Below are 13605 nucleotides of genomic sequence, written 5' to 3'. Positions count from 1 at the left end.
TGATGACCCCTTAGTAGTGTCAGTAAGCTCCGATAAGCTGTCTCAGTTGCTTCCTTCTCCCAAGTTATTGCCTTCTGACAAGGACAGCAGAGCTATGGACAGGCTGGGCAAAAAGATTTACACTTTTGCTACCCTACCTTTTGGGTTCATAGGTGTGTACTAGGCTAATGGCCCTGGAGCCTTTACAAGCCTAGCTCATAGAAGTGCCCTGGCATTGTGCCACCCGACGTTAGTTCCCAGTGCCTCTATCAAGTAGAGCCACTGGAGTGATCCTCAGGGTGAACTTTCTATTTCCCATCCACTCATCAAGATTTCTCTTAAAGAGGGCCAGTGAGGTGCCCTTCTTGACATGTATGAGAAGTCTATTCTAGAGCATGGGCAGTCTCTGGGTTAGGAACATGTACCTCCAGCATGTTCTGTCGATTGTGGTAATGAGGTTGAGGTCTCTGGAGCGTGTGGTGCGGAGTTATTGGGTTTCTTTAGATGTAGCATTTCTAACAGAGCTGGGTCAGACATGCCTCTTAGTAGACAATACGAGACAGAGAATAGCTGGAGTTTGTTTGAGTCTGTCCATGTAGAACATGTTTAAGGCTTAGGATTCTCTTCGTGAGGTACTTTTGTGGCCTCTCCAGCTGTTGCAGATGTCTAGTGAGGTACATGCCAAATGGGGCATTATACTCCATGATTGGTCTAATGAGGGAAGAGTAGAGAGAAATGATAACCTCTTTCTTCCTGGATGCAAAACCTTTGGTAATGAGATGTGCCACACAGAAGAAGTTTCTGACCACAGTGGCAATGTGATGGTCGAAGGAAAGGTTGCTGCCAACCTGTGTCCCCAAATCTCTTATAATGTCTTCAGTGGGCTCCCATCAATGTGGTAATTAGTGGGAACTGCGTTTTTCCCAAAGGGGATGATGGCGCATTTTTTAGCATTAAGCTTAAAGCCATGGTTTCAACACCAGTCATTGGTCTCAGTGAGGCCTTTCTGTAGGATGTCTGTATCACTTGGGGAGTTAATAATGGCTCCCAGCTTGCAGTCGTCTGTGAACTTGGTCAGCCAGAGTCCCACCATGTTGGCCTGGATTTCTGAGAAGTAGATGCCAAACAGGAGATGACCCAGGACTGATCCCTGTGGGACTCCACTCGTGACTGGTCAGCAATCTGACTTGGAGTATGCTACTTTCACACTGTGAGTTCTATCTGTGAACCAGTTTGCAACCCACTTAATGATATAAGGGTTGTTGCCTAGTTTGGTGAGTTTATCAATAATTCCTGAGTGAGGAATGGTATTAAAGGCCTTGGCCAGATCAAGATAGGCTGTATGTCACACCGTGAGTTCTATCTGTGAGCCAATTTGCAACCCACTTAATGATATAAGGGTTGATGCCTAGTTTGGTGAGTTTATCAATAATTCCTGAATGAGGAATGGTATTAAAGGCCTTGGCCAGATCAAGATAGGCTGTATGAACTGCCCTACCCTCATCCACAGCTCTGGTGACTGACCCAAAGAAGTCAACCAGGTTGAACAAGCATGATCTACCTTTAACAAAACCAAATTACATGGGATCTAGAGTTTGGAGATTCCCTATGTCCTTGTTAATTAGGGTCATGAAGATGCGCTCCTTAGTCTTCCATATCAGACTCATCAGACTAATGGGGCAATAATTTCCAGGGTATGTAGTCGCTCCTCCTTTATGGAGAAGGATGAATGTAGCAGTATGCCATTCAGTAGGTACAAAGCCTGAGGTGAGCTTGTGAGTGAACAGGGAACACAGATGTGGTGCCAGTTCACTTTGTAATTCATATAGAACACAGCCAGGGATATTGTCGGGCCCCTTGGAAGCTGTATTTTTGGCCTTGGACAATGCAGCTTTAACCTGTGCTGCAGTAATGCTGGGTGCCTGGCATTCTTTCGATGTTGAGATTGGTCCTTTGTGGGGGGGGGGGGTAAAGTGGGCACTGAATCTGTCTATGTTGGCAATATCTGTTAGCTCAGTATAGGAGATACCATTGTGCAGTAACTCAGAGCAAATCTGGGTTTTGCCATGAAGATTCTTGATATAACTATTGAAGGCTTTGTGGCTGTTTTTAGTGTCTGCTGCAATTCTGCCTTCATAGCTGGCTTTGGAGGTTTTGATGAGGGATCGCAAATTTTTGTTGATGCTAATAAGGTGCCAGTGCATTGGTGCATGAGTAGTTTTCCCAGTTGATGGAGGGGTAGTTGAAGTCACCTAGTATGAGAGTGTTTGATCTTAATAGCTTCCAGGGTGCTTAGGAATGTGGAGTGAGAGTCTTGGGACATGGTTGGGAACCTATAGCAGGCTACGACCTGAATCGCCATCTTACCCAATGTTAGTTGTACCTGGAGTATCTCAGATGCGTTATGCTGGGCTACTAGTCTGGAGGTGTGCATATCCTTTATGAATATGGAGACGCCACCACCTTTGGAGCTTTGGTCCATGTTCTGGGGATGAAAGATGTGGAATGAGTTATAGCCTGGTATTGCAGGGGTACTTTCTGCTGCTTTAAACCAGGTCTCTGTTGCAGCACAAATGTTGATGTTCTCTATTTTGAGTAGTGCTTTGAGTGAGTGCATCTTGAGATTTAGACTTGTAGCACTGAGCAGCATGACCCTCAGATTAGGGCTATTAATTATCAGAACCATATGTCTAGGTATGTGTTGGGTCTTTTTTCTCAGGCCTGTCAACTTATTTCTGATTTTCTAGACTGTGAGGATAAAACTTCTGTTCTTTCCTTGCTAGGGACTTCCTCCCAAATCATTTGTCATTCTATTAAATGTAGTTATGATGCGGCAGATGCCTCTTCTAGGGCTGCTGTTTTTTTGGTTCAGTTTGAGGAGGTATTCTTGGATTAGGCTTCAACCTCTAACTGATGATATTAAAGCCAAGTTGATGACTGCTTCTCCGGATTATAAACTTTTGTTTGTGAAAGCTGCTGCTGCTGGTTTAAGTCCCTTCAGGATAAGGGTAATGCCTTATGGGAACTTAAATATCTGTTTGTTTCTCCTGTGTCTAAATTTCAGATAAACTACCCAACTAAGCCTAACTTTGTTCATAGGCAATCCCGTCCTTCTACTAAAGTTAAGAAGAGTGGCAAATCGACTCCTCCTGCTAAGGCTACTCAATTTTTGGGGACTCCAGGTGCTGTGTGACTATCCATCCCTTCCTAACCACATTCCTCTTTCTCTTCATCTTTCTCTTTCTCTTCTGGTTTGGCATCCGATCACTCAGGATTCTTGGATTCTGACGATCATTCGTGAAGGATACTTCATGGTGTGGAAATCCCATCCTCCTTTTATGGCATTCCTCAGCTTCCTCGGGAACACCTTCCCTTTTTACCTGAGGTTCTTCAAGATCTTTTGTCTCAGGGTTCTATTCAAGATGTGCCTATGGCCCAAAGGGGGAAAGGGTTCTACTCCCTACTGTTTCTAGTGCCCAGGAAGGAGGGCACTTGGAGACCTATTCTAGACCTCTCTCATCTAAACACTTTTCTAAAAGTACCTTCCTTTCAGATGTCTCTTCAGATTCTGTTTCCTGTCTTGCACCTCAGGCTTATATGGTGTCTATGGATCTCAAAGATGCTTGCCTCTATATTCCGATCCATCCTCTTTTCAGTAAGTTTTTGCGTTTCTCTGTTGCATCCTGGCATTTTCAGTTCCCTGCTTTGCCCTTTGGCCTTTCTACTACCCCAAGGGTGTTCACCAAATGCCTTGCTCCTGTGATTGTCTTTTGCAGACTTTAAGGGATCCAAATACTTCCTTAATTGGATGACCTGTTAATTCAGGGGTCTTCTCCAGAGACCCTTTTGCAAAGCTTCATTTTACATATTCCTTTTTCAAGCCTGGGGTTCACTATAAATTTCAAAACATCTTCTCTGACTCCTTCTCAGGATCATGTTTTTCTTGTTTGCAGGATTCAAATGATGCCAATGTTTGCATCCCTGCTGCCTTCAAAGGCCTTAACTCTCATTTCTTTTTTTCATACTGTTCTTTGTGGCTTCCATTACTGCTAGTGAGTTTATGAGAGTTCTGGGTCATGGCATCCACTACTCCAGTGCTCCCTTCTGGCCAAACTTCATATGAGAAAGTTTCAGTGGTTTCTGAAGTCAGTGTGGCTTCAACATGCTTATCATCTAGAATTCATATTTCTCCTTCCTTGCCTCAGACAGGAACTCCTCTGGTGGATTCAGCAGTTGTTTCAGAATCCAGCAGTCTCTTTTCATCCCCTTCTTCCCTCTCAGGAATTGTTTCTGGATGCCTCAGACATGGGATGGGGGTGACCTTTGGCTCCCTGAAGGTACAGGGGGTGTGGTCACCTCATCAGCAGAAGGAGCACATCAGTGTCAAAGAGATGAGAGCTCTTCTGCTGGCTCTTCAGGCCTTTCAGTCTCTCCTTTCTCCAGGATATCTCAAGGTATTCACAGACAATACCACAGTGATGTGGTATTTCAATAGGCAAGGAGGGACGATATCTTATCTTCTTTGATGGTTGGCACTTTTGGTATAGGATCTTGCTGTCAAGTGACTCTTCCCCTCTCATCAGAAAATTGTGGTAGACACTCTGAGCAGGTAACTCAGTCCCATGAATGGATGCTTCACGGGGATGTATTTCCGGACATTATCCACCAGTGGGATACTCCCCAGTGGGGTCAGTTAGCCTCATACTAATCTGTGAACCTGTGAATAATTTACAATACATCTCCACCCTGACTAGTCCATCCCAAACTTCATTTGCCCATACAGCAGTCATTGTCCCAGGCATTATTATTATATAATGCAATAGATTGTACTGAAAACCATATTTTATATTTTTTATAAATTACATTTAACTATAGGTGGATGTTGTTCACCTCTAACTACCGACAGTACCATATCTTTCACCAGGAAATTTTGTTTTTAGAATTTCTGCCCATATTCCCTTCTACATTTTGGTGACATCAGGATGCAGTGAAGTTGACATTTTACTGATATATATGAAAATTAAAAATGACCGTCCTTCTTTGAAAAGATTCTAGAAAAGATTGTGTAAGGGAGTTTTAAGTTTAAACAACAGTTAAGTGAATGTGTCTTTGTAACTTGTATATTTCAAAGTAGTGTAAGACTGGTATCCTTTAACCCCCCCTTAGTATTTATTTATTTTGTAGAGTTGTACTGTCTGTTTTCTGTTTTTACAGGGTTGTTGAGCTGTACAAGCAATGTCTAATATCAGTGATGATCCAGCAGTATTTACTACTGACACATTACCCTCTGACCCTCGCTTCATGGCAACTGTAGCCAATGGGTATTTGGGCACCAAAATCTATGACAAAATCCTGCATGTGAACGGGGTGTACAATGGAGGAGTTGGAGACTGTCATCGAGCTGATGTTCCGAGTCCTGTAAATGTCAGGCTAAACATACACAGTGAAAAAGAGCTGAAGCAAAGATTTACCTTAAATACAAGAACAGGTAAGCAAAACGTGTCATGTAATGTAGGCTCAGTTATTAGAATTTCTAAATGTTGTAGCACTTCATAAATACCTTTTAAAATTCCTATATAAATGGGAGTTTGTTAGTACTTTGTGCTTCAGGAATTGCACTACTGTGTAATAAATGGATTTTGCTTTACCGCAGAACTATGCAAGATGCCCAGGGAGAAATCTTTGATGTCATGATTCTAGTAATGATGATGTGAGAAGCAAAGAAAAACTTCTGTGTCTTCAAGCTGGGAAGTAACATGATTACTTCCATCTTTTTTACACTGTGTAAAAAAGTACAGAAAAACAGAATATTTTGCGGAGATACATCCATAAACCTACTGAAACACTAAGATTTTCACTCTGTAATTAGTTTTTGTTTTTCAAATTACTAAAAAGGAATAGTCAGGTGTTTGAGAAGGGAAATAACTCTAAAACTATTTATGTAATTAAAACATCTCCAAAGCTCCTATTTTGATTCTTCTGCCTGTCTTTACAGTGGGCATGGCCAGCTATGACCGTAGTGAGTTATGTTTGGGTAGCAGCTCGAGTTCCAGAAGGCTGGAAGGGTATATGACTGAGAGGTCAGAGGCCGTCATTGTCATAAAGGGAGGAATGAGGTAGCCATTCCTAGTTCCCATGTAAGGGAGAATATGGTCTATTTTGAACACCTAATTTTAAAAGGGAGAGGATATATGTAGGTTGCCAACCATGAATAATAACATATTTGATATGTTGCTGCTTAGCTGGGATGGGCACCATCATGAAAAAAGCCCCCTGTCCGGATTACAGTGATCCCTCACCTTCTCGACCTTCTTCCTTCTGCTACCACTGGACCAACCTGTGAGAGTAGAACACAAATATAACTCATCCCTTGAATGGACAACTCATCAACAATCCAAATTCAATTGCTTGAGAACCAACGCCATCACTTAATCTGTTCCACAACAGAGATCCACAACATTTCCTGCACTCTTAATGGTGCCAACTCTTTGAGGTCCACTGATTCTCATTACTCCACACATTTAAGATATTTAACCTACAGCAGCAGCCATACATCCCAGCGTATGACAGATGCAGTACAACTTCTCCTTCCACAGCTTCATACAAGCATAAAAATCTCACCGTCACATATTCACCCAGGTTCAGGCCTTCCTTCTATTGTGCCTGCGCCTGGACTACTCCAGGCAACAAATTCACTGCTAATCCCCACAAAGCTTATCTTCTTATACTTTCTATTTCTGCCTTTTTCCCTGTCCATTTCTAAGACACAGTAATTCACTCCCCCAAAACTTTCTTCACACAACTTTTAACTTCCTCCCATTGCCACCCTCACCATGTCTAAACCTTCTCCTCTCACTATTATATCCAGAAATCTTTCCTCTACTACCCTTCTTCCTGATGTACATTTTTCAATGTAAAAGATTCATTATGCTGTACCATTTTACTAGAGTTCTTAGTGTAGTGTAGGATTCATTATGCAGTATGTATTCCTTTTATGAATCTATGTTCTACTGTAAGAAGTTTAGCAACCTGTTGCCAACTTTGCACTGATTAATACCACAACCAACTGCTTTTGTATCTTTGATCATATTACTGCTTCCTTAATGTAAATTACTGTAAAACCTCCTTCTTATACTACCTTGTAATTTCTTTTTTACTCTGGATGCAAACCCCAGGCTGAGTGTGAAAATGGTCCACTTGGATCGGTGCTCATCCCTAGTCAGTACATACATTGTTGTGTCTTTCGGCTTTTCCCGGTTAGGGGTCGCCACAGTGGAACTCCGTTGCGCTAATGATTGGCAGTAGATTTTTATGTGCCGAGTTGCCAGCCCTGATGCACAACCTTCAACGAAGGTACGCCTATTCATGCATGTCACCACACAGAAGACGCTCTAACTGAGAATCGAACAGGACAACGTCTTACTGTGAGGCGACAACGCTACCGCAGCACCACCACCGCAGTTCTAGTCAGTACATACATAAATAAATAAAAAAAAATATTGAAACGTGGCAAGGCAGCCAACAGTAGGCTGGAGAAATGCACAGCTCCAACAGTGAGTTGTCATCAGAAATAATGATATGACATCAGAAAGTATCCACGATGTAAAACTGTTTCCTCCTGATTTTTGTCAGTCCTTTGTAGGAACACCATTAGATATAAACTATAGCTACTGCTGACTAGTTAGCTTCCATACAGTCTGAAAAACTTGAATTCCTCCTCTGTGATTAATTTTTCCCCTGGTATTATACAGCATAACTTGTTTTAGTGTCCTCAGCTGGACTGACACCTTCCATTTTCCTCTCTTAGAGCATTCAGAGGTAGCTCTCCCTTTATCCTGTCTCCTTACTGATCTTAGGGTCATTCCCTTCAGATGTTATATAAATGTGACATAAGACAACTAGATAATTTGACTAGCTTCAAACTAAAACTAAAAGATTATCTGAAAATAAAAAAGTTTAGTTGCAAAGTTTCAAGAAACATTGGTGGGCATGGTACTAACAAGCACAAAACCTTCTCTGTTGAATTTTTAGCTACTGCAGCATAAAGTGAATATACATTCCTATGGAAGAGAGAAATGATGTATCCTCACAATCATTATATGTCAGTTTTATGAACTGTTTCAGCTACTGTCATTGTTGTTTGTCTTTTCGGCTTTTCCCGGTTAAGGGTCGCCACAGCGTTTCTCCGGTCCGCTAATGATTAGCAGTATATTTTTATGGTGCCGAGTTGCCAGCCCGACCCCCAACCTTCAGCGAAGGCACGCCCATTCACGCATGTCTTTTCAAACGCCAGTCGACCGCGGGGAGGACATGCAGACTCCACACAGAAGGCACTCCAGCCAAGAATCGAACAGGAGAACCTTTTGCTGTGAAGCAACAACGCTACGGCTGCACCTTTCAGCTACTGTCATTACCTCTCATAATTCCTGCACATTCTATGTTTGTACCTACTTTATCATAGATTACAATGTTGTGTATTTGATACTGCTGTGTTGATCTTCTTTCCTGTCTAAGCAATGTATGTTCTGTCTTGCCACTTTGGCCCAGATTGTGGCACAAAAGGGTTTTTGGACCAGTTCACTTTCCTGGTTAACAAATATAAATAAATACACAGGTACTTTCCATAAGGCTAGATGTGTGAGTACTGCTTTGGCTGCTGGAACTAACATGATGTAAGCTACAGATGTTAATGACTGCTCATTGCATAGAACTTTCCATAGCCAGCCTTAGGCATAGGCCAACTAGGCGGCTGCCTAGGGCACTGCTCTAGCAGGGGCACTTTTCCAGTATTTATTTTGTTTATTTTTTTTGTAGTAAAGAAATGGTTTCTTTAAAATATGTTGAATGAATGCAGGAAAAAATGAAAAGTAAGACAGACTGTGGGAAAATGGAAGAAAAAATATATGGTGTAGGTAGACCAGGATGGGGGAACCAGATGGTGTGGGGGGCTCTGTGGAGCCCTTTTGCCTACGGCACCAGTTGACCAAAGGCCAGCCCTTTCCCAGGCAGCTAATATCTTCTTTCCTGCTCCATAATGCATTCCTTCATCCTACCACTCTATGGCTGTGCCTAGCAGAATTGTGCAAAGAAATGTACAAAATAAAGGGGATTTTTTTTCCTGTAGCCTCAGTGATGCTCACAGAGCCAGTGTTATGGTTATTTCCCATAACTTTTGTATCTGGTATTATAGAACTCCAAATGTAAGAACTAACAGCACATCGCCCCCCCCCCCCAAGCTAAGCCTTCTGGGTAATTAATGTGTGGGAATATACACTTGTTCATTTCAGTCTGGCTCCACAGGAGGACCTAGACCTGGAGCTGACATCCAACCTGTAATGCTTTGCAAAGTTGTTCAAAGAAGATTAAAGAGATAAAGCATAAATAGGGTCTTGAAAAGTCCTGATGGAATGTGCTTTAAGAAGGGACTGTAAAGTTTTGTAGTGTAGTTCTTATAGTAGAAAGCAATGCAGTTTGAGAGCCTTTTGAAAAGACATTAATTAATAACCTTCTTGTTTGTCCAGCCTTTTGCAAAGGGAACTGGTCATATTTTCTAGTTCTTATTTGGTTACCATGGTACCTGAGATGTCTGTAGGGAATCCATGCAGTAAATGAAATACATTTCCTGGTTAGAATATTGTGATAAGAAAACCAGTAAAAAAAAACACCTTTTTGGTAGTCTGTTTGACAACGTTGGGTGTAAAGAAAGGTTCGGTATGCAAGGAAACCTTTTCCTTGTGGAAAAAAAGGGTTAACAGCAAGGGCCTACTGCTCAAATTCTGTGGGTAAAATTAACTGCTAATAAGAAAACCATTTTATAGAACAAAATGTGGTTGGAAAAAATAAAAATAAGAGGTCTGTAGAAATAAAATCCTAATGGAAAGCCTTACAGACCTTAGAATAAGAGATGAGAATTTTGACTGATAAGTTTTAAGTAGCCACAATATAAACTCTGTTGGAACACAGGCTAAGCCTGGAGTCAGATGTCTATGAAAGACAATTTCAAACCATTACAACAGGGGCAGAAAAAATAATCTAAATTGTGTGTTACACTCAGATATTATAGCATGTTTATCATTACAAGTCATCTTTGTAGAAGATAAAACAGAAACTGCCCTGTTCAAAAATTCCCAAGACCTAATTACTAAAGGAAATTGAGCAGACACCTAGCATCAGCATCAGTAAATGTAGATCTGGATAGCATTTCACAGAAAGGTGAGTCAGAAGGTAAGAGCGGGGAGGAAGGCAGAACAGACTAGTGGTCCCCTGCTACTGATGAAGGAAGTAAAACTAGATTTGTCTGGGCCAATATGTAGCCAGCAGAATATCCTCAGCCTTGGATAAGTTCTTTTCAAGACGTTTTGGAGTAAGGGGAAGTGGAAGAAATGTATGAAGGGGTCCTTTTAGCCATGGTGCTACCATTACATCCTGTGCTGATCCATTAAGTGGTGGAGTCAAGGTGAAAACCTAAAACATTTGGTCCTCAGTGGTGAAGCAGAGTTTGCACACCAGATAAGCTCTATTTCTTGAAAGTCCCTGTGATTGTAGAAGAACTTAAAGACCTCTTGATCAGCAAAAAGGTCACGTCCAATGAGCCTATTGGCTAAGATATTTGGTTCCCATGAACTATGGATTGCAGAAAGTGATTGTTCTTGAAGTCCCACTCAAACTCTCATGGCTTTGTATGCAAGAGGTAGAAATGAGCCCTCCTCCACTTAACATGTCATACTACCACCATGTTTTCTAACAGAATCAAAGTGTGACCTTGAGGAACATGTGGTAACAGTACCTGTAAGGAGAGAACAATTGTCGTTTCCAGTGCATTGATATGCTATTGGGCATCCTGAGTATGCCACAAACTTTGAATATGTTTTCCTAGCACTGGTCTCTTCATTCTAAGGCTGAAACATTCATGTTCACTACAGCAGAGAAGACTATTCAAAGGGCAGCAAGTTGAGCTGAAGGGGTATTTTGGAGCAACACAGTTAAGACTTCTATACATAGCACAAGCAGGAAATTATAATTCAAAGTGGAAAGAGATGAGTATGAAATGGGGGAAGCTCAACTAACGGGGAAAGACTGGGATTTTGGATGCAGACCTTTAAGGAGAACAGCAGTAATCATACAGAGTATTATATTCATAAAGTAACAGAAGGTCTTGTAAGAACTAAGCCAACACAGGAAGGGGGATTAAGGAGATTCTGCAGATGGGGATGACCGCAATTAGGGATACAGACAATAGGCAAGAGGGGGCAGGAAAATATAGGAGAAAAGTGGCAAAGAAACCAAGGTATTGGGAGCAAATAACTGGATTAACTAGAGAAGGAAAGATAATACAATGGAAAGATGCCAAAAACTTATTTGGACTGCAGGTTAGAGATTGTTTCCATATCTAGGATTGATTGCGTATAGACAAACAGAACAGAAAGAAACAGGGGTGTCTAAATGAAAGACTGGCACTGGTAGAGTTCTTAGTAGAATCTAGAGTAGAAGTTGCCATTAAGAAAGGAATAATTAGTAAAGCATAAAAAATATTGCATAATAACTATAAGAATCGATCAGAGGAGGTTAGGAAGGATTGGGAAGAGAGATTGGATAAGCAATTCACAAAGGCCAGCAAGTTAATGGGATAGATCTACCAAATTAGATGTGTTCTACAAGTCAGAGAGATCATTTTACAGGCATTGGGGAGTCATGGTTCGTCTTTCTGTAACCACTATGCTGTTAACAACTACAAAATCTTCAAGTGGCTTTGTGATATATTAATTATTATAGGGTGCAGGAAGAAGAAGACATACCATCAACGAAGTGTCATTTTGCTTCTCTAGAGTAAAGATACATAACCAATTCTGGTAAACACAGAATGGCTACTGAAAGTCAGAAGCTCCAGTGGAAAGAGATATGACTCTGAGTCAAGGTGACCATTTTGTTACAGGACCTAAATTGGGACACTTGAAGGCCGCCCTGGGAAGCCAGGTCTGCAGTCCCATTCTCCCAGCCCCCATAGGAGTGGAGATAGGGCAGCCATGTCATCTCGCACTGGGGCAGGAGGGTTGGCCTCCCGTCCTTCACCAGACACTGTGGGGATGCCACACTGTGAATAGCACCACCCAGAAGGCAAGAGGCCACATGCCAGGAGGCTTGAAGTGATGCACATTCGTTGGCACCTGGCACCTGGCACCATGGGGATGAGAGATTGAGGTGTGCCGCAAAAAGTGCAGAGACGGTGGGACCCAGGACCATCTCCTTTGTGAGTTTGAAAGCCCTAGGTGCAAGGCAAAGTGGAGAACCAGTGTCACAGAAGTCTGGATGGGGGACTGTCTGAGGCTTCGTGGCCCAGCAGAGTTTCATGAGGCTGGGAAGATCCCCTGAGAGGCTCCAACATCATGCATGACACTGCATGATTTGGCAGCAGCTGGGAAATACGTAACCCTGGAAAAGAGCTCTCTCTCCTGGGTAGAAGTGGAACCCCAGAGGTGGGTCAGTCCCGATGGAAGTCAGTAAGGGAGAGAGAGAGGTGGAAAGTGACTGCAACAGGACAGCTCTCACCTGGGTGAGGGGGTATGGACCATGCCCCCCTCTGGGATGGAAGTCTGGAAGGGGGAGAGAGGCAGATAGTGGCAGGGCTGGGAGAGCTCCTGCCTGGGTGAGGGGGGGTAAGGCAGAGCTCCCCACAATGGAAGTCTTTAAGGGAGCACTAGGGCAGACAGCAGAAGGGCCTGCAGAGCTCCTGCCTGGGTGAACGGGGTCAGGCACAGCCCCCATGATGGAAGTCACTAAGGGAGCAACTGTCGGACAGTGGTGGGGCCTAGAGAGCTTCTTCCTGGGTGAGTGGGGTCAGGCAGAACTCCCCGTGATGAAAGCCCTTGAGGGAAGCCTCAGGGTGGACAGCAGAGGAGCCCTGCTGGGGTGAAGGCATCCAACTTCACCCCATAACCGACAGCATCCTTGAAAAATCTCAAAGTTCCCAGAGATGCTCTGGATGGGAAAGTAAGGGGACTCTGAAGCCTTCATGTGAGAGGCTCTACCCCTTAGTGGCCGAGGGGAGTTCTAGAGGAGCGGACGGAATTGGAGGGAAGGTCCCCTGAGAGGGTCCAAGGGCATGAGAGATCCGGCATGATTTGACAGCCTTCAGGAGACATGTAGGCAGTGGAGTCCCCTGACATGTGGGGGCCATGGCTGGGGAAGGTCTTTTGGCCAGGTTAAAGGGGAGGACTGTAGGGTTTGTCCCTGACAGAAGTCAGTACAGGAGCACCAGGCAGATCGGTGTAGGGCCTGAAGAGCTCCTGCCTGGGTGAGTGGGGTCAAGCTGAAACCCCCATGATGGAAGTCCTTAAGGGAGTGACTGATTGATGGTGGCATGGCCTGGAAGGCTTCTGCTAGGGTGAAGGTATCTGACCTTACCCCACACCCAATGGTATCCCTGAAAAATCGCAAAGTCCCCAGAGCAGCTTAGGATGGAAAAGCAGGGGGACTGGCCACCCTGGGAAGCCAAGTCACCATTCAGCCTGAGTGGTCTAAACTGGGACATTTCTGTGTCCCAAAGACAATGTTTGGGATTCTGGGACAGAGACTTCCAAACTGGGACTGTCCTGGAAAAACTGGGACCATTGGTCACCTTACTCTGAG

The 13605-nt window shown here is 43.4% G+C and overlaps 1 protein-coding gene across 1 annotated transcript in view; it reads left to right on the top strand.

Moving 5' to 3' along the window:
• The window catches only part of PGGHG (protein-glucosylgalactosylhydroxylysine glucosidase), a 471557-nt gene that overhangs the window by 30501 nt on the left and 427451 nt on the right, over positions 1–13605 (top strand). The window contains exon 2 of the mRNA XM_044082889.1: positions 5194–5467. Within this exon, the coding sequence (XP_043938824.1) occupies positions 5215–5467 (253 nt within the window). The 5' untranslated portion in view covers positions 5194–5214. The remainder of the gene's footprint in view (positions 1–5193; positions 5468–13605) is intronic.

The sequence above is a fragment of the Protopterus annectens genome, chromosome 9.part0 (assembly GCF_019279795.1).
Source record: "Protopterus annectens isolate FY-2018-M chromosome 9.part0, PAN1.0, whole genome shotgun sequence".
In the NCBI taxonomy this organism is placed as follows: Eukaryota; Metazoa; Chordata; order Ceratodontiformes; family Protopteridae; genus Protopterus; species Protopterus annectens.
This window is presented reverse-complemented; position numbering and strand designations above follow the sequence as displayed.